The sequence below is a fragment of the Oryza sativa genome, chromosome 6 (genome assembly GCF_034140825.1).
Source record: "Oryza sativa Japonica Group chromosome 6, ASM3414082v1".
In the NCBI taxonomy this organism is placed as follows: Eukaryota; Viridiplantae; Streptophyta; class Magnoliopsida; order Poales; family Poaceae; genus Oryza; species Oryza sativa.
The window spans coordinates 25,356,168-25,375,418 of NC_089040.1; the positions used below are offsets into that span (position 1 = coordinate 25,356,168).

At 44.2% G+C, this 19,251-nt stretch overlaps 3 protein-coding genes across 7 annotated transcripts; all 3 read right to left on the reverse strand.

The window, feature by feature from the left end:
• Nucleotides 1–28: 28 nt before the first annotated feature.
• On the reverse strand, nt 29–6,917 carry LOC4341521 (uncharacterized). 5 transcript variants are annotated; one of them, XR_010741805.1, is made up of 14 exons: nt 6,203–6,917; nt 4,902–5,104; nt 4,576–4,773; nt 4,403–4,474; nt 4,168–4,263; nt 3,856–3,935; nt 3,707–3,782; nt 3,402–3,612; nt 3,096–3,292; nt 2,864–2,969; nt 2,673–2,765; nt 1,941–2,117; nt 1,085–1,857; nt 29–391 (listed from the first exon to the last, which is right to left on the reverse strand). XR_010741805.1 is itself a non-coding variant. In XM_015787700.3 (13 exons), exons 1-12 carry the CDS (start codon nt 6,753–6,755, stop codon nt 1,088–1,090), a joined length of 2,655 nt encoding a protein of 884 aa, XP_015643186.1. In that variant the 5' UTR covers nt 6,756–6,917; the 3' UTR covers nt 29–391; nt 1,085–1,087. The 5 variants fall into 5 exon arrangements, 3 of the variants coding, with proteins under 3 accessions (XP_015643186.1, XP_066167353.1, XP_025882420.1); XM_015787700.3 differs by lacking the exon at nt 1,941–2,117; XM_066311256.1 differs by lacking the exons at nt 29–391; nt 1,941–2,117 and adding an exon at nt 572–591.
• Nucleotides 6,918–8,309: 1,392 nt separating this feature from the next.
• Nucleotides 8,310–13,467, reverse strand: LOC4341522 (uncharacterized). Its single transcript, XM_015786443.3, has 12 exons — nt 12,885–13,467; nt 12,559–12,761; nt 12,043–12,240; nt 11,881–11,952; nt 11,690–11,785; nt 10,657–10,736; nt 10,491–10,569; nt 10,172–10,415; nt 9,909–10,102; nt 9,689–9,794; nt 9,519–9,605; nt 8,310–9,387 (listed from the first exon to the last, which is right to left on the reverse strand). Exons 1-12 carry the CDS (start codon nt 13,402–13,404, stop codon nt 8,558–8,560), a joined length of 2,709 nt encoding a protein of 902 aa, XP_015641929.1. The 5' UTR covers nt 13,405–13,467; the 3' UTR covers nt 8,310–8,557.
• A 2,128-nt stretch (nt 13,468–15,595) lies between these two features.
• LOC4341523 (putative pentatricopeptide repeat-containing protein At3g13770, mitochondrial) lies at nt 15,596–18,630 on the reverse strand. Its single transcript, XM_015786424.3, has 3 exons — nt 18,091–18,630; nt 16,009–17,547; nt 15,596–15,815 (listed from the first exon to the last, which is right to left on the reverse strand). The coding sequence occupies exons 1-2, from the start codon at nt 18,500–18,502 to the stop codon at nt 16,112–16,114; spliced, it is 1,848 nt and encodes a 615-aa protein (XP_015641910.1). The 5' UTR covers nt 18,503–18,630; the 3' UTR covers nt 15,596–15,815; nt 16,009–16,111.
• Between the last annotated feature and the right edge of the window lie 621 nt (nt 18,631–19,251).

Sequence of the window (19,251 nt, forward strand, 5' to 3'; positions counted from 1 at the left end):
GGTTGTCTGTTAGGTTTGAATATGCAACTAAATGAAATAGATGGTAAAAAAGATCAAACAAAAGGTGAATATCATAAATGTTTGGTTCCGTGATCAATATCTTCGCTTGCTACAGCTACACAAATTTTCATTTATGTTCTATGTTTGTTCTTTTTCTTTATTTTGATTGTGGATCTGCCATTGAATGTCTCGATTGTCTCCTCGCTGTCACCAGATCTTGGATCTCGTATTCTCATCTGTCGCAACTGTATGATTGATTTTCAGTCTTGATGATCAATTCTTCACTGGCTGACACATCAAAAGTTTTCTCTAGACACAAAAGGGTGCATCACAATTGCAGACTTGCAGCAATTTGCACCAATCAGATTAGTGCAATATGATCCATAGTTATCTGAGAAAGAGAGGAGTATGTTGTAATCATGGCCTCCAGATAATGTTTTATACACCAAGATGGTAATATAATGCATTTGGAATGAGGCATCAGATAATGAAAAGAACCTGCTCTACTTGTTCACCCACCTCGATGCATGGAATCATATAAACCTTAAGTCAAACTTGACTATATCATATTGTCCACTTTAATTCAGATAGCTTGAATAGAGTACAAACAAAGTAAATTCAGAACCTGCTCAGATTTCATATAGTCCACTTAACATCAGATAGCTTTGAATGAAGTGCAAACAAAGTAATATCTGAATCTGCTCAGATTTTTATTTTAACCCACATAGAAGTTACGCTTTAGGAATCAGGTCAAGAATATCCTTGATCCTTAAGTACTCTTTCATTTGCAGAACTTTTTGTGTATACTCAACTGCATCAAGAGGTATATACTCTTTCTAAGAAAAGAATGGCAAGATAAAGAGCTGAAATTGCAGAGTAACATCACTGCTACTCCAGTAAACACTGAGAGGCAGAGTGTACATGTAAACCAAACTCATTTTCCCATTCAACTGCTACTTGCCATGCTAATTTGTACTAATTACTAAATTGAGCATTGAAAGGATCAAAGAATTAAATTAGCCCAAATTAATTATCTTCCACCACCTTAAAAAATTAGAGAGATTGCCATGTCGTTGTCACTCACTTGTCAGGCTGCAAGGTTGAAGTAGATGGTGTAGAACTCGTCCCTCAAGGTGAACAATGGCTCGAGGAGGAAGCTCCTCCTCACGCCGCTGGCGAAGAAGCTGATCGCATGATACCGCCGCAGTGGCTCGGCCTGCGCGAAGCTCGCCGCCTGCTCGAATCCTGCGGCTGCGGCGGCGGCGGCGCCGCCGCGTGTCCTGCAGCCGACATGCACCTTCGCGCCGGCGCCGGCGACCAAGAAGCACCCCGGCTTGCTCCCGAGCTCGAGCGAGACGGAGCCGGGCTTCCCGTCGAGCCCCGGCGCGACGTTGAACAGCGTGCTCGAGCTGTTCCCGGCGCGCACCACGGCGAGGCCGTTCGACACCGCCGTCCCCGGCAGGCCGAACGGCTCGATCGTCGCCGCGGCGACCTTGAGCCTCGCCGCGCCTTCGCCGGCGCCGGCGCCGGCGCGCTGCCGCAGCTCGGCCCTCGAGCCCGGCGGCACCACCCTGAACGTGGCGCGCACGGCGGCGTCCGTGCCGCCGGCGCCCTCGGGCCGCTCCAGCATCGCCAGGGAGGTGTCGTTCACGGTGGAGAGGAGCATGGTCTTCCCGCCGGACTCCTGCGTGAGCGTGACCAGCTGGGAGTTGTACGAGGCAGGGACGGGGGTGATCCAGTCCGACGCCGCGGTGGCGGCGCCGCCGGTCTTCGCGTCCCAGTCGCCGGTGGTGAGGCCGGCGAGGAGGAACGGCCCGAACAGGATCGCATTCAGAGATGCTACCTGTGGCCGATCGTCTGAAGATGAAGATAAACCATTTTGCAGTCAATCTCTTGTGAAAATTCTGGTTCATCTTAATTAGTAGTAATTACCAATTTACCATCTTAGATGCATTGGATTTTGGTTTGCAATTTTTTTGCTATCCATGTAACAACCAGTTTTTTTTTCAGCGGTTCAGGTCCCCTATTTTTTTCAATCTAAGCACATGCAAGCCCCTAAGGCTGTGTTTAGATCCAAAGTTTGGATCCAAACTTCAGTCATTTCCCATCACATCAACCTGTCATACACACAAAACTTTTCAGTCACATCATCTTCAATTTCAACCAAAATCCAAACTTTGCGCTGAACTAAACACACACTAATTCCAAATGAGAGCACGTATTATCCTGAATTCTATTTCCAATTTTGTACATTTTTCAAATTTTTCAAAAAAAATTAATATGGTGACATTTCGATTTTTTTAGGAAAAAAAATTAAACAAGGTAGAGGTGATCTGGATAATGAACATAAGTAAAATAGATGTGAAAACAATTAATTGATTGTCAACTTAGAATTGACACTGAATTCAATATTAGAATTTGGGATAAAATTTTGGCAGGTATGAACATTTCTTGTACCGATAGTAAAGCCCAAATTCACCGAAATGTTGGTGAAATGCAAAATCACTGGATAGTACTGATTCTGACTTCTGGATACTGGTCTGTTGAAGTAGGGAAAGCAAGTAGTATTCGATTGCTTTGATATATTGTTGTGTGTGGGCTTTGTTACTGATCGATAAACCTTTGATTTATTTCTTCAAGCTGAATAGAAAATAAAACTCAAAATTCCATACCTTTTATTGCTTCTGTCCTTAGGTTAATTGGGAACTGGAGTAGCAAGTGATCATCACCACTATCCCACTGCTTGCTGATTGTGAGGAAAGTCCCTGAATAAGATCGAGATTGAGGCAGAGTTATATCTGTAGTTCTTCCAACATATTATGGGCGACAAATTACCGTGCTCTCTCAATTCTTATGAGCATACCTGGAGATGCTAATTGCAGATCTTTGTCATTCAGAGTTGCTTTTGCACCATTCATTGATGTCCATGATGGTATTCTCACATTCAGTGTTGCATATTGCCCGTTTGTCTGTGTCACAAAAATCAAACTGATTAAACTATGATCCAAGACTAATCATTGTTGATTTCTCTCTCTCTCTCTCTCTCTCTCTCTCTCTCTCTCTCTCATACAGTGAAAATCCAAGATAAATTTTACCTTTGCAGCAGAAATGGAAAGTGAGACTTGAAGATACTGATCTGATGAGCTGAGGGGCTTCACTTGTTGAGTAACAGTAAGACCTGCAGTTCTCCAGTTAAATGTGCTCGGTATGTACTGAATAATGTAGAGCCCTGGCTTGTCTCCTTTCTGCTCAAAGTAGATAGAATCCCCCAGCTTGGAGAATGATTCTATCCCTGAAAATAAAACCAGACAGTAGATAACATTACAATCCTACTTGTTTTTTCAGAGCACTTAACATTATACTGTTCAGTTCTGAACTTCTGAAACTAACTGTTCACTTACCAGTTCCATAACAACACCAAAATGAATTGTACTGTGTTCCCCACCCATGGTAGCTTACTGCTTTAGATCTTCCAGGGCCCTGGGGTAGCATGTAGATCATCACACCAGGATCTCTTCCTCTCTGAATGCTTAGGACACCATTTATCAGTGCTCGCTCGTAGTAATCTGCATACGCAATTTCCTTTGTCCATCTGAATAGGTGGCGAGAAACCTGCATACTTTGTATTTTCACTTTGTATCTAATTCTAGGAAAGAAAAATGGACTTAGGAATTTGATCATTGATGATCATGAACAAATAAATCACCTTAAGCATGTTGTAGGTAGTACAGGACTCCTCAGTCTCAGTGGTTAGAGCCTCAGCTAAATGTTTTGGATTTGACCTGACAAAATCCATTTTGGGCATTAAGTGACCGAAAAAGATTTCTGTGAACTTCAACCATTCAAGTTCATTACCAGAACTCACTGACAGATGTGCCACCAGTGGCATAGCTATGAGAAGAATTAACTATGTCCATGAAGAATGTTGCAATCTCCTGTTTCATAAATAGGACTTATGGTCAGATGCACCAAGATTCATTCAAGTTTCACCACAAGTATTGAAGTGTACAATTATTTGCAAGAAAGCACACACTGCAAGACATAGTAGCTTTTCAGTAAAACTATAACGGACACCCATAGAAGTGGATTATAGTAGCAACATCATGAAGTACCATGGACCATGTGTCTCTCTTCTCTCTTGAAATCAACATGCCCCATAAGTTTTACCTTGTAAAGAGGATCACCAGTAACTTCATATCTCATTTGCCCACCGATGACAACAGGAATGTGTGTATTTGCATGAAAACCCGAAAGACTGTCAGCCTGAACATCAAAGATTACGAGTTATATTCTGTCAGATTACGAGTTCTAGCTGGATTAGTTGTACAATAAATTACTAATTACAAAGTGAATAGCATGTAGGAGAACATAGAGTGCCATAGGGGAATTAAGATCTTCAGACCTGAACTGCAAGCAATCCTAGAAAGCAAGGCTTGTCGAAAAGATGAGCCAGCACCAAATGCCTCTGGTCTTTCTGCCCAAAATTGGAGATCATTCATAATAGCAACACAATTAACTCGCTGAAATAAAACGTGCTTCCAATCAGCACAAATCAAGATTGACAAGAACGATTACAGTAATGGTGTACAGCTGGTAGAGGACGTCGTTCATCCCGCCGGTCTCCTCGTTGAGCGACGTCCAGTGCCTCTCGATGGTGTACCTCTGGATGACGCTCCTCACGCGGCCGGCGAAGTAGTCGGCCATGGCGACCACCATGCCGAGCGCCTTGCCGTTCCCGGCCACCGTGTGCTGATCCAGCAGGCCCTGCATGATCTGCACACGCGATGCAGAGGAAGAAGAAAGGCACAGGAGATCTTCATGACTTCATTCAGACATTTGCACGAACAGATGAGATTCATGGCCATGGTGGAGATGCAGATGCTTTGGGTTGCGTTGCGTGCCTTGTGGATGGTGTAGTAGGGCGCCCAGACGGGGCGGATGGCCTCGAAGCGGTCGAAGAACTCGGCGGGGAAGGCGGAGAGGTAGCCGGTGCCGGCCGCCGCCTGGCAGTCGTGCAGCGCGTCCACCACCGCCGCCATCTTGCCGGCGAGCGTGCCGTTGTGCGTGCTCGCCCACATCTTCGCCGCCGCGCTCAGGTAGTGCCCTGCGCGCCAAATTTTGTGTTTTACTAGTAACTTTTGTCCCGTTTAAATTTGTTTAAATGGTTCCTAAACAATTTATATGCACAAAAATCTGGCTGCATTTTTCATGAACCAAATTTTAAATTTCTACTGCCGAATAAAATTGCTTGAGTTTTGACCCACTTGATGAAAATTTAAACAAAAAAGTTAGTACTACATTGTAGCAGAGCTATTTTTACATCTATGTAATTGGGCCAGAAATTTAAATCAAATCCAAGCCCTCGAACTTGAATGGGCCGGAATTACGGTCCATCCGTACTAGGCCCAACTGATAAATGGGCCTAAGTTGGGCTCTAATCTAGTTTGGGAAAGAGTAAATTACGGTCCATCCGTACTGTATGTTTTTACGATCAAAGTTGTGAAAAACCACAAGTTATAAGGTATGGCATATTATCACAGGTTTTATGATCTCAATACTTCATAAAACCCATCTTAATTGAAATCTTAACAAATTTAGAATATCTTAAACAAAATTTTGAAAATAGTAAAGAATTAAACTATCAACCTTACTCAAGAATTTATTAGTTAAAAATTTATATACACTGTATATTTCAAAAATTTCAATATATTCATGTTTAAAATGTATAAGCGTGAAGCTTTGTGAAATTTGAAAATCATATTATAAGTTATTTTGACACTTTTTCCTAATCAAACATTTATAAGTATGACTAAATTTCTAGAAAAATATATAAACATTTTCAATACAAACAAACATATTATTATAATATATTAAATGTTAGTTTTAATTGAAACTAATTTGGTTTTTGTAGATGTTGTTAAATCTTTATATAAATTTAATCAAACTTAAAGAAAGTTGATTAAACAAAAAAGGTCAAAGCGATTTATCATATGAAAACGGAGGGAGTATGTAATTTTTCTGTAGCTTTAACCATAAAACCTTTTTTTTTCTAGGGAGTATGTGGATTTTCTATAACTTTAACCATAAAACTGACCTGGTTTTTCTGAAATTTAGTCTCTATGGAAACACTAATCTAACATGTGGGACATGGCCATGGGTTAGTTGGAAGCTGAAGGCGTGGGGGCGTTGTGGTTTTTCTCACCGACGAAGTGGCCGCGGAGCTCGACGTCGGGGCCCTCCCATCCGCCGTACGGCTTCCCCGGCGCCGGCAGCCCGGCCTGCGTCCTGAAGCTCCACACCAGCCTGTCCACCTCCAGCAGCAGCAGGTACTCCAGGTTCGTCTGCTGCGCTCGCCCGTACACGCCGTCGCCGCCGCCGTCCATGTCCAGCCGCACGTCGTGCAGCGACACCTCCTCCAGGAACCCAAACCCTCCGCCGCCGCCGCCGCCGCCTTCGTCTCCGGCGACGGCGGCGCCCTTGAGCGACCTGTACAGCATCGCCCAGTCGAACTCCGACGCCGACGCCGCCGCGAGCGGCATGAGGTCCATCCACGCCGCCTCGTCGGTGGGGTTGAGGTGGTCGCCGTGGAAGTACTCCTCGCGCCACCGCCACTCCGCCGCCGACGACGACTGCAGCCGCGCCCGCACCGTGTGCGACGACAGCTGCGTGGGAATGTTCGTGCACTCCTTCGCCACCGCCACCGCCACCACCGCCACCACCATCACCACCGCCGCCGCCGCGCGCCGCCGCGCCATTTGCTGGATAAGGCGCGCCGCGACGCACGCCGACGCCGAGAGCGAGCTCTCTCGCTCACAAGGTAAGAAGAATAGCGTGTACTACACAGGCACACACACACAAACCAGCAGCACAGGTGTGGATATGGTGAGAAAAAAACTACCAAGAATCCAAAGACTTTCTATCGCTTGCGCCCACAGCGAAAAGGACACCCGTTTTTATGTATCAAACGAAATTTATAGGCAGCATCATGTGGCGTAATGGGTTGCACAAAGTACAAGCACTCATGCATGCAGAGCCGAGCCGATCGTCACACAATTAGAAAAGTGTCAAGAGTTTTGTATTGAATATGGATACAAAATTGATTATAGTTTAGGTGTTGGACTTTATTATAAGCTCTCTTTTAATACATAGATAAACATATTTATTGTGACCGCATGATAATTTAGCGCGTGTGAGACTGTGAGAGTGGACGATAGATTGAGGACGTGCTGATTGAGGGTCGTACTAACTCTACGCTATAATTATGTTAGATACGGGAGGAGTGACCAATTGACCATAATCAATACATGAGAAGCTAGGTTTCGGCTAAATCTCGTTAACTAATATTGTGCCTTAATGTCATTATCAAGTTAGGATCTTTTACATCGATCTTCCGCATTTGGTTTTTGATATCGTTTTCGGCAGTGGTTCTGATAAAAAAAAAAAGAAACAGTAATTAATCCAGTTGTTATTAAGACAAGATCGCTAATTAGCGATCGATCGCTTGGGGGATCGTTTTCTTTTTCTCCATTATTTTTGCACCATATAATTTTTCTTTTTATAAGTTTATATATCTAAAGTTTACCCACCTAAAAATTTATAGCTTAAAATTTTATATACCTGATTCAAATTCGAATTCAGATTAAATATTTTTTATATACAATATTTCCTTACATATAGTTTATACATACGAAGTTTACTATATATATTTATGGGTGTAAAGTCTATGCATATGAATATTTTCTTAAGGGTATTAGATTTTTTTATTATGTTATTTTTTTTCTAACTTTTTTTAAAAAAAAATTACGGTACAGTAGGAAGGAGAAGGCATGTTAGGAGGGGCCCTTCCTTAGTTCCTTATTAAGACACAACAGATAACTACGTCCCTTTTTCACCTCGGTCGCAAACTCACATGTCGCACACGACAACTGCGTCCCGTTTGTCACGTTGCGTCCCCTTTGTCACGTTGCGTTTGCTCTTGCTTGCGCCCGTGAGATCGAACAGAGATGGAAAGGGAGAGGCAGCCAGCATCCCAGCATCAAAAACCTCTTTTTATCTTTTTGCCACATCTGATTCTCATTTCTTCTCGTCGGAGCATCAGCTCAGCAGAAAGCCAAGAACTCAGATTGGTGTCAGGGCAATGCAATCAGTGATAGTAGTTCCTAAAGATTCGTGAAGCGAAAAAAAAATACTCCTACTACCGATCTCGTGACGGCTCTGCAATAATATTGGACGGTAGTAGTACTGTTATACTACTAAGTTGATAGAATAGAAGCAACAAAAATTCTCCAAGATTCCACGACAGCAATCAATTGGGGCCTAATTGAACGGCACAATATTTATGGATCGCCTTTCCCTTTCTTTCTGGATCACGAGCACACATGCACGCATTGATTGAATCATCACGGCCATGGTGAAGATTGTTAATTAGGTAATCAGGTCTTAGGTACTAACTATGTTTAATTTCATATCCATTACAGGTAGTGTAAGCCATGGACAAGCTTGGTGATCTGTCATTCTGTCCATGGCAAGGCTGGGCTCGCTGTCACATGGCGGTGGATCACTTGGTGAGGACGTTGAAGTAGACGGTGTAGAACTCGTCCTGGAGGCTCTGCAATGGCTCCAGGAGGAAGTTCCTGTCGGTGCCCGTCGCCGAGAAGCTCAGCGGGTGGTAGAGACGGAGAGGTGCCGCCTGGGTGAAGCTTGCGGCGCGGCGGAACGCCGTGTCGTCGTCGTCTTCGCCGCCGCCGGCGGCGGTGGGTTTCCGGCAGCTGACCTGAGCCTTGGCGCCGGCGAGGTAGGCCGTGGTGGGGGCTGCCACGAAGCATCCCGGCCTGGTGGCGAGCTCCAGGGACACCGTGCCGGGGAGGCCGTCCAGCCCGGCGACGGCGTTGAACCGCGTGGCCGGCCCCGGCCGGCCGACGCTGAGCGCGTCGGTGACGGCCATGCCCGGCCGGTCGAACGGCTCGAGCGCCACGTCGCGGCCCTGAAGCCTGCCGGTGGCGGCGTCGATGGCGCTGGCGCCGGAGGGGGAGTGGTAGGCCCGGAAAGTGGCGTGCACGCACGCGTCGCTCCCGGCGACGGGGGACTCCTGCATCGTTAGCGCGCCGTCGGCGATCGACACCGACAGGACGAACGCCGCCGCCGCCTGCGCGTCGCCGTCGCGCTGCGTGAGGGTGACGAGCTGCGAATTGAGCGACTGCGACACCGGGGTGACCCAGACGGCGACGGCGGCGGCGGCGTGGGTGGCGTTCACCTCCCAGACGCCGGGGGTGAGGCCGCTGTTGGAGTCGTTGCTGGTTTTCACGGTCTGGTTGCCGTGCGTCAGGCCGGCGAGGAGGTGAGGCCCGAACAGCACCGCTTGGATGGACGAATACTCCGGCCGATCATCTGAAAAATTTCATCAACCATTTCAGACTATATTTCAGAGACTTTTAACTTGCCGTGAAAAAGAGTTCTGATGATCATATAAATTTCATTAACTTGGGCCAAAAAAGATGTTGATCGTGTAAATTTCATACCTTTGATCGGCTCGGTTCTTAAGGTGATGGGGAATTTGAGAGATAAGGTGTCATCGCCCCAAAGTTTCGTCACCGAGAGGAAATCGCCTGAACATGAAACAAACATTGAGGCAGGAATCACACCCATGGGAGCAGAAGAAATAGCACATCAAATCAACAACAGAAGTTACCTGCAGATGTCAAGTTGAGTTTTTGGCCATTTAGAGTTGCTATTGCTCCATCCACGGATGTCCATGACGGTATCCTCACATTCACATTTGCCGGTCGGGCATCTCCCTGCATATATGAGAAAATTGAAGAAAAAACAAAGTATCAAGCATTCTTTAAGAAGGAAAAATATGTCACCTTTAATTACGTCATGGCTGAAGAGGTGATTTAGAATTAAGTTACCTTTGAAGAAATGAAGATTGAAACCTCAAAGTGAGAATCTGTTGAGGACAGTGGTTTGGCCTGCTGCTTAACAGTCAGGCCTGCCGCTTTCCAATCAAAGGTGCTTGGTATGTACTGAATGATGTAAAGCCCAGGGATTTCTCCCTCTTCCAAGAAGTAGATGGAATCCCCTAACTTTGAGAATGACTCTATCCCTGCCAATGCAAATTAGAAGATTCAGACACAAGGATGGAAGATCACTTGCACAAATATTCAGGAATTACCTGTCCCATAGCAGCACCAAAATGTAGCATTTGCATTACCCCAGCCCCCTGGGTTCTTGGGGGGTAGGCCAGAGGTGGGCATGCCACTGATGCTCTTGGATCGTCCCGGGCCCATGGGAAGAAAATAGATCATCACACCAGGCTCTTTTCCCCTCTGGTTGCCCATGATCCCATTGATAAGTAGCCTCTCGTAGTGATCGGTGTATTTACCTTCCTTCGTCCATCTGAACAGGTTTCGTGAGACCTGCAATTGTAGACGGGGGCAAATTCAGAGCTTCCTTCTGTAGAATTATCGCGTTTGATGGAAGGGATGGCTCACCTTAAGCAGGTTGTATGTGGCGCAAGTCTCCTCATTTGAGCTGATTTTGATCTCATCTACTAGCCGCTTCGGATCGTGCCTGACGTGTAGGATGAACTTAAGTAGGGACAATGGTAAGAGAGCCTAAGAAAGTAAAATGGTGATATGGCTATGGATTATCACTCACCAGTGTTCCATGGTAGATGTGCCTCCTGTTGCAAATGTATGAGAGGAGTTTACAACATCAAAGAAGAATGTTGCAATTTCCTGTGCCATATATTTTGTTTCAAAGTCAGCTAACTCAAGTTGAAAAAAGTTTTAAATGCTGCATCATTTTTTTATTGCCTGACGAGTAAGCCGATATGGTAGGGCACAATTATAAGCCCATCAAGGTGAGGACTTTTGGTGCAAATCCCAAATTAACTACCGAGAAAATCCCTTATATACCCCTGAAATTTTTCCTAATCCCTTCTATACCCCTGAATTTTGCTTACTTCCTTATATACCCCCAAAATTTGATTTTGATCCCTTGCATACCCCTCCCGTCAGTTGACCGTTAGTTGACCGTGTATTTTCTATAAAAATGACCATTTTACCCTTGGATGAACAAAGAAATTCATGAATTACATTATTAAAAATATAAAAGCTTCTCGCATGAGACTATTATAGTTATGAGTTTGTTGTGCGATGCATTATTTATCCCAAAAAAATATTTTTAGATAATGAAATAAAAAAAATACGTATTTATTTTTTAAAAAAAAGGTCATAAAAATGAGGAGCATTCATATAAAGATAGGTATACCAATGTTCACAACATTTTTTTTATGAATGCTCCTGATAAAAAAATCCATTGTCCTATTAAAATTTCAAATAAAAATTTTATTTTTTTTACATTTATTTTATTTTCAAAATTTATGTCAAAATTTTCTGCACTAATTATTTAGTCTCATTAGTTTTATAAAATGCACACGATGTGCACTCAAACAAAATTTTCAATTATTTTTGAAGCTTATATTTAAACCTAAAGCATCAAGGGCAAAAAAGACATTTGCAACCAAACGTAACAGTAAAATGATGGAATATGTAACGGTAGGGGCATGGAAGGGATCAAATTGAAATTTCAGGGGTACAGAAGGGATCGGGTAAATTTTAGGGGTATGAAAGGGATTGAGTGAGTTTTCAGGGGTACACAGTGAATTTACTCACTACTATCAGTTTACCTTGTAAAGTTGATCCCCAACTACTTCATATCTCTTTTGTGCACCAACAATAACAGGAACATGTGTGTTAACATGCAATCCCGATATGTCGTCATCCTGAAAAGCAAACAAAAGATATCACCTGTCTTTGCTGCAAAAGACTCGATTCGCAAAAGAAAACAAAATACCATAAATGAAACTCAAGTTCTCACATGCAGCCCAAGTGGTCCAAGGAAGCACGGTTTGTCGAAAAGATGTGCCATCGTCAAATGCTTCTGGTTTTTCTGCACAAAAGACAGGAACGACTTTAATTTGTAAGAAACACATCTTCCACACAAATTACCAAATACTAGATGCAACAGAATTGCAATTACCGTTATGGCATAAAGCTGATACATAACATCATTGAATCCACCGGTTTCCTCGTTTATCGCTTCCCAGTGCCTCTGAATGCTGTACTCCTGTATCAACTTCTTCACACGAGTACTGAAGTAATCAGTCATCCACACCACAATCTCAAGACCTTTCGGGTTTCCAGCCAATGTATACTGATCAAGAAGGCCTTGCATGATCTGTCAAAACATCAAGAGTCACAACCCACAGCAACACACAACACCAGATGACAGACCACCAGATGGACAAGTTATGTAATCAGAATCAGAGCATACAGAGCAATTAAATAACTGATCTAAGTTCATCACTATGTAGTGTAATCAGAATCAGAGCATGCAGAGTAAAGAACTGATCTAACTTCATCCCTATGTAATGTAATCAGAATCAGATCATGCAGAGTAAAGAGCTGATCTAAGTTCACCACTCTGTTTATGTAATCAGAATCAGATCATGCAGAGTAATTACAGGAACAGATCTAAGTTTTCATCACAATGTACCTTGTGGATGGTGTAATAGGGCGACCATGCCTCGGCCAGCTCATCATACGCGTCGAACATGGATTCAGGGTAGGCTGAGAGGTAACCCGTGTTCATCTTCTTCTGGCAAGAGTAGAGGATGTCCACCACTTTGGTCATCTTCTCCCTCAGCGCGTCGTTGTGCGTGCTCGCCCACATGTGCGCCGCCGCGCTCAAGTAGTGACCTGCAAATCAACACAAACACCTCAGATGGAGTAGAGATCGATCGAAGTGAAGTGACCACAAAAACGGTGAACAAAATTGATCGCCGCAAGATGAGATCAAGAATGGCATACGGTGATACAGACCTGTGAAATGGCCGCGGAGCTGGCCGTCCGGCGCCTCCCAGCCGCCGTAGGGCTCGCCGACGGTGGGGAGCTTGGCCTGCTGCCGGAACGTCCATGTCAGGCGGTCGGGGTCGAGGTAGAGGAGGTACTCGAGGTTGGTCTGCTGCCCCTGCCAGTACATGTTGGCGCCGTACGGGTCGACACGGACGTCGTGGAGCGACGCCGGCGAGAGGAACCCCGCCGGCTCGCCGCCGACGTCGCCGCCGCCGCGGGTGATGCTCCGGTAGAGCGCGAGCCAGTCGAGCTCGTCCCGGGGCCCGGCGCGGCGGGGCAGGAGGCCCATCCACGTCGCCTCCTCCGCCTGGTTCAGGTGCGGCAGCCCGTCAGAGTGCCTCCCCTGCGTGTCGTTGAACAGCCTGTCCGTGCACAGGTGCAGCGCCGCCGCGCCGTCGAGCAGGGACAGGAACGCCGCCGCCGCCGCCGCCGCGAGCACCACCACAGCCGCCGCCGCACCCCCGGCGAGGCTCCTCCTCCGCGTCATTGATCGATCAGCAAAAGTACGTCGTCGTGGTGGTGGTGGCGAGGTGAGGTGGGGCGCGGGGTTTTATAGAGGGGAGATTCGCGGGAAGAGAAGCAAAATATATAATAACAAACAAACCAACAAACAGGTGACGTGGATAGAGGTGAGTTATCCAAGGTGGATGTGTCGTATCTGAAACGACAGAATTGCGAGGTGAAATTGCCGCATCCTAATTCCTTGTCATTTTCTTACTGCCAAAGCCTAAAATTTGCCGCATCCTAATTCCTAGTATTTGAGTCAGAGTAAGGTCTGGTCAGGTCAAGCCATTGTTAACACAAAGATAGAAAGGTCCCATCGTTTGGCTTATTTCCTAATAAGCCAAAACGGTTTATTAGGAAATAAAAATAAATTTATAGGTAAAACTTTTATAAATATGTTCTTTGTGACTTAAAAGCCAATGTTGTAAAAGAAACTATATTGAAAATATCTCAAAATCAATCTCAAAATCAAGTTTAAAAATTTAAATTTTGACTTTTTCTTTGGCTGATTAGGCTATCCGATGGGAGCCAAAGACAGATTTTTTTTTCGTCAAAGGTCAGGTCAGGTCAAGCCAACACAAAACAGTAAATGAAGGGGAACGGCCGTAAAAGAAAGGAAACTGCCCAACCAACTTTTCCATCTAAGATTTTGGCTTGCTAATCACGAACAAGAAAGGTGATCAACGCTCCACATAGTCCAAACTCTAAACTCTAGAATTCTAGATCATGTTATTTTTGCCCTTTGATGTGAAAGTTAAGTGATTGGTGTGCAACTTCTGAGACCTGATTGGTGACCTCGTGATGAACAGAATGGCCATCAGGAGATCATCTCTGTGCAACTATGGATTAGTATAGAAAATGGTGACTGAGATATGTGAAGATGAGCACATGGTCACTGAAATGAACTACTGACGTAGTGCTTCAGACTATTCCGCTACTTTCCAATTCAGAGATTTATCTACTTGAGCAAGCATGCGCAGCTGGTACTCCTAAACCTGCACCAAGTCATCTTCCAGATCTTGTCCTTTTGCATCTGATGAACAAGCCAATTTTGCAGGGAAGGAACTGCTCTATAAGCACTGTTTTGTTATTCATGGCAAGGAAGTACTAAGAAGCTAGTTGTCAATTTGTCACCAAATGTAAATAGCTTCCATCCCAGCTAATTATAACCATGAAATGGAAGGCTTTTCTAATGAGAAATTTTACATTCCTTAAGAGATACCAAGAGGTAACAAAATTTTTAATACAAGTTTGGTATCTTCTAGTACCGTAGGTACCAAATTTTGTACTAGAAAATGTGGTACCTCCCGGTACCTCCTTAAGAATTGTAAAATAACTTTATTCTAATGTTTGGCTTTTTGCTAGTTTCATGAGTACAAACCAAGAACAAATTTTTGCTATCGTATAGTAGCTTCTGCTGTACTGACCGGCCAAGGGAGCTTTCTTTTTTTCCACCATTTTACTTGATTCCATTAGAAGACATTCAGATAAGAAAATGCTGCCTTGGCCAAGGGATGAATGATAGGTACATGCAGAATTTTTTGTCCGCATGTACCTATGATGATGGGCCAAACAGAGAAATCAAAACCCCATCTACCCACGAAAATGCTTTCTAGAATAATTTTTGCCAAGCATGATAGTATGCAAGGACCTTGGCGTTATTGAAGATTCATGATAAGACAACGATAGAATAAATATAGCTGCATGCATAATGGCTTCAGTTTTAGCTAATACTAACTATTATAGGTTCTGTGGACCTGCCATGGCACGCCCTGAACTTCCTTTCTACAGTTATACTAACTCAGTTCACAAGGTCACAAGGACTTTGAATAACAAGCTACCAATGGTGATTGAAATAAAGTGCCTAGCTTGCCTTCCAGTAATCAAAACACTAAGACATTTAACTATGAGTTGTGATATTGGATTGTTCTGATGTGAACCTTCCTAAAATATTGGTAAACCAAAAGCTAAGCATTGCCAAATCTTTCATAAAGCGTGTGCATTTATAGCTGCCAAAATTTTGGAAAATTTACTTATGGGCTTTTGTTTTATCCTTAACATTTTTTTTGTCAACAAACCAAATGAATCTATCATTCTATTGGCATTGCCAATTTTTTGTTCTGGTTGGTTTGGTCAATAAACCAAACATGCCATCAGAAAATCACAATCAAACATACAATTAACTGCCACTGGAGATAGTCTACACTTACATTTGCAGAAATAAAGACTGGTGATATTTACATTTCTGGTTCACAGTAACAGTTGCAGTTTTCCAATTGATGGTGTTAGTTGAATTTATTCTTCCTCCAGACTCCTTTCTCCATATAATCAGGTTGATGCTCAAGATTTAAAATCCATCTTTTTTATGAATTCAAAATCAGCTCAGGTTAGAGTCTGCAAGCAAAGTATGTGAAGTTATAAATGCATCCTTATTTAGGTAAGCTACTTACAACTTACTAACTAATATGGGAGTCTTAAAATAGATTGAAGAAAAAAATATTTTAGTAGCCAAAGGCTCAAAGGTACAGAGCATCAACTGTTAAGAATATCATATTGTCATTCCTTGCAGTAAATCTTTGATGCTTACCTCTAGTGGGATGACCTGAATTAAGAATATCATACTCCAGTCCTCAGTCTGTTCAATGGTTCATTGATTATCCCATCACTCACAATATCATCATAACATATCTTCACCAATAATCTCCACAGGTGCAGTTTCCGTGTGTAAGTAGATGAAATCGATTTTTGTCCCTAAGGGATATCTCCCTTTCATAAACTTTTGAAACAAATTTGGCAAAATTATGGCAATCAACACATATGCGAAGATTCTTCATAACCCGGATAGTCAATCCTGGAGGAGTGTTCATCAATCCAAAAGTTATTGCCAGCTTCTCACTGTGACCAAGAAGCATGCGTTCTTTTTGCTCATCATCAACATCATGCAGCACACAACTCAAGTCTGGAACAAAGCCAGCTGCTTTGATATCGACAAATATCTCTTTTATCTTGGCATTTATGTCTTTCTTACTGGGATGGAACCGCTCACTTGAATGGAAGGTGTGAATAACCTTGTCAAGAATTATCCAGCTCTGCCCTGGTTCCTTGGTCACTGTCTTCTCCAACATTAGCTTCCTCACTTTGAAAACATCTTTCCACATCCCAGCAGCAGCATAAATGTTAGAAAGTATTACATAATTGCCAGCATTTTCTGGCTCCATTTCCAGAAGCTTCTGAGCAACAAGCTCACCAACATGAACGTTAGCATGGACTCTGCAAGCACCGAGCAGTGAACCCCAAATTGATGGAGTTGACTCAAATGGCATATTTTCTATCAAATTTAAAGCTTTCTCTAGTCGTCCAGAACGTCCAAGAAGATCAATAATGCATCCATAGTGTCCAGTGTGGAGAAGTGCACTTTGCTCTTTGACCACAGTATCAAATATATCAAGGCCCTCATCAACCAGCCCACCATGGCTACAACCAGATAAAACAGCCAACAAAGTCACACTGTCAGGCTTCACCTCTTTATGCAAATCTTTGAAGAGACTAATAACTTCATGCCCCAATCCATGCCTTCCATATCCCATAAGCATTGCATTCCAACTGACGACTGATCTCTCTAGCATGTTGTCAAATACTCTCCTTGAGTATAACAGTTTACCACATTTGGAGTACATATCGATCAAAGAATTCTGTAGAGCAACGAAGAAAGGCAATTCTTTACGAAGTATTAAGGCATGGACTTGTTTGCCATAATCCAAAGAAGCCAGGCCAGACAATGCAGTAACAAGGGTGGTGAAGGTAACATGATTGCATTGCATTCCCTCACTATACAATTGTCTGAACAAGTCCAAGGCTTCCTCATCAAGACCCTTTTGAGCATAGCCAGATATAATTGCAGTACACGAAACGACGTCCCTTTCTGGAAGCGTGTCAAATACTCTTCGAGCTTCTTGGATGTTTTCTGACTTGGCATACATGTCAAGCAGGGAACTCCCAACAAACATGTGTGACTCAAAATTTGTCTTGACTAAGAGAGAATGGACTTGCTTGCCCTGGTATATACTTTGAGGACCAGAACAGGATGTAAGAACAGTTGCTAAAGTGTATTCATTAGGGATGCATCCTGCCAGATAGAAGTAAAATGTATTACACATTTGACAGAAATTAATACAGCATATGTTGATATAATCTGATCCTTGAAGACAATGGCATGCATTCCCAAATGGTTAAGAATATTTATAACAGTAATTGCAAAACAAACCTCCAAACTGGAGAGATTGAATATCAACTTGAGAGGACATTAAGACGGTCAGGGAGATATGAAAAGTAATTGTTGTGGCAATATTCTAAATATGGCCATGACATAACTCCATCCATATTCTTTACAGTACCAAAAATTTTATAAACTTTACTTTATAATAATCATGCCCCGCATGAAAGGTAAACCCCGCATTATGGATGCCAAATAATGTATCTAACAAAGGTAGATTATAGAGTACCAGACAACATGCTATGAAAACTCTGTTTTTGTTTTTCTGTCAATCTAAATCATTCAGCCAAAATGCATTGCAGAAAATAAATTGCCATCTCTAATCTGATGCTACTTTCTGATCTGTGTGATCTCCTTATGTCAAATGACTCACGAGAAACGATCCAAACAATTTACCAGCTCTAAGCATCTTGATGAACAGATCCAAGGCCTCGACATGTCGTTCTGTTTGAGAATAGCCTGAAATCATCGTCGTCCACGAGACCACACTCCGCTCCGGCATTCTATCGAGCACGTTGCGCGCGTCGTCCAGCGCGCCGCACCGCACGTACATGGTAACCAGCCGGGTCCCCAGGAACACCGCAGGCCGGTACCTCGCCGTGATCATGCGCGCGTGCACCTGCCGCCCCTCCCAGAGCGCCCTCCTCTCGATGCACGCCGTGATGGCGGCTTCGTACTCGTGGAACCTCGCGCTGGCCCCCGGAAGCGCCATCCCCGATGCGGCGCGGAGCGGCGCGACGAAGCAGCGCTGGAGCGCGAGGCCGCGCGCCGCCGCCTCCGGTCTCAGGAGCCCGCGCGCGGCAAGCATGAGAGGCGTTGGGCTCACGCGAGCATTTCTCCGAACACCTCGCGCGCGCCGCCGTCAAGACGCCGAGCGCTCGACGAGGTGGTGGTGCGCGTGTTGGTTGCTCTTCTCCTACGCTAACGGGCAATCCTGGCCGTCCGATCGACGAATCTAGCGGCCTAGATGACGCTTCGATCCAAAGACTGTCTCGTAAGAAATCCCAAAACTAAGGGGCGTATTAGAAGATATCAAAATATTCACTCAAGGGCCCGGGAACTAGCTGGGCCAAATTCAATTAAGGGCTGAATTTACAAACGGTACAAATGTAGCCCCAATTTGTTCGTGGGCTCAATTTGTAGACGAGAATTAAGTAGGCCAAATTAAATTATGGGCTGAATTCCTCGGCAGGAAATGGATGGGCCAGATTTAGAATTGTACCGAATTTGTTGGTCTCAAATTAAATTATGGGCTGAATTCCTCGACAGGAAATGGATGGGCCAGATTTAAAATTGTACCAAATTCGTTGGTCTCAAATTAAATTAGGAATAAGTTCACTTTAGGTCCCTCTATTTGTTGGTCCCTGAACCGCAAAACCGGGTATGACCCGTCCCCCAACTTACGAAAACCGGACAAACGAGGTCCCTTAGCGGTTTTGAGGGTGGTTTTGGCTGACGTGGCGCCTACGTGGCCATTTTGACTCGATATTCATCTGATGTGGCACTGACGTGGCGCTTACGTGGCAATCCGATCCAGAAAAATAATAAAACCCGTGG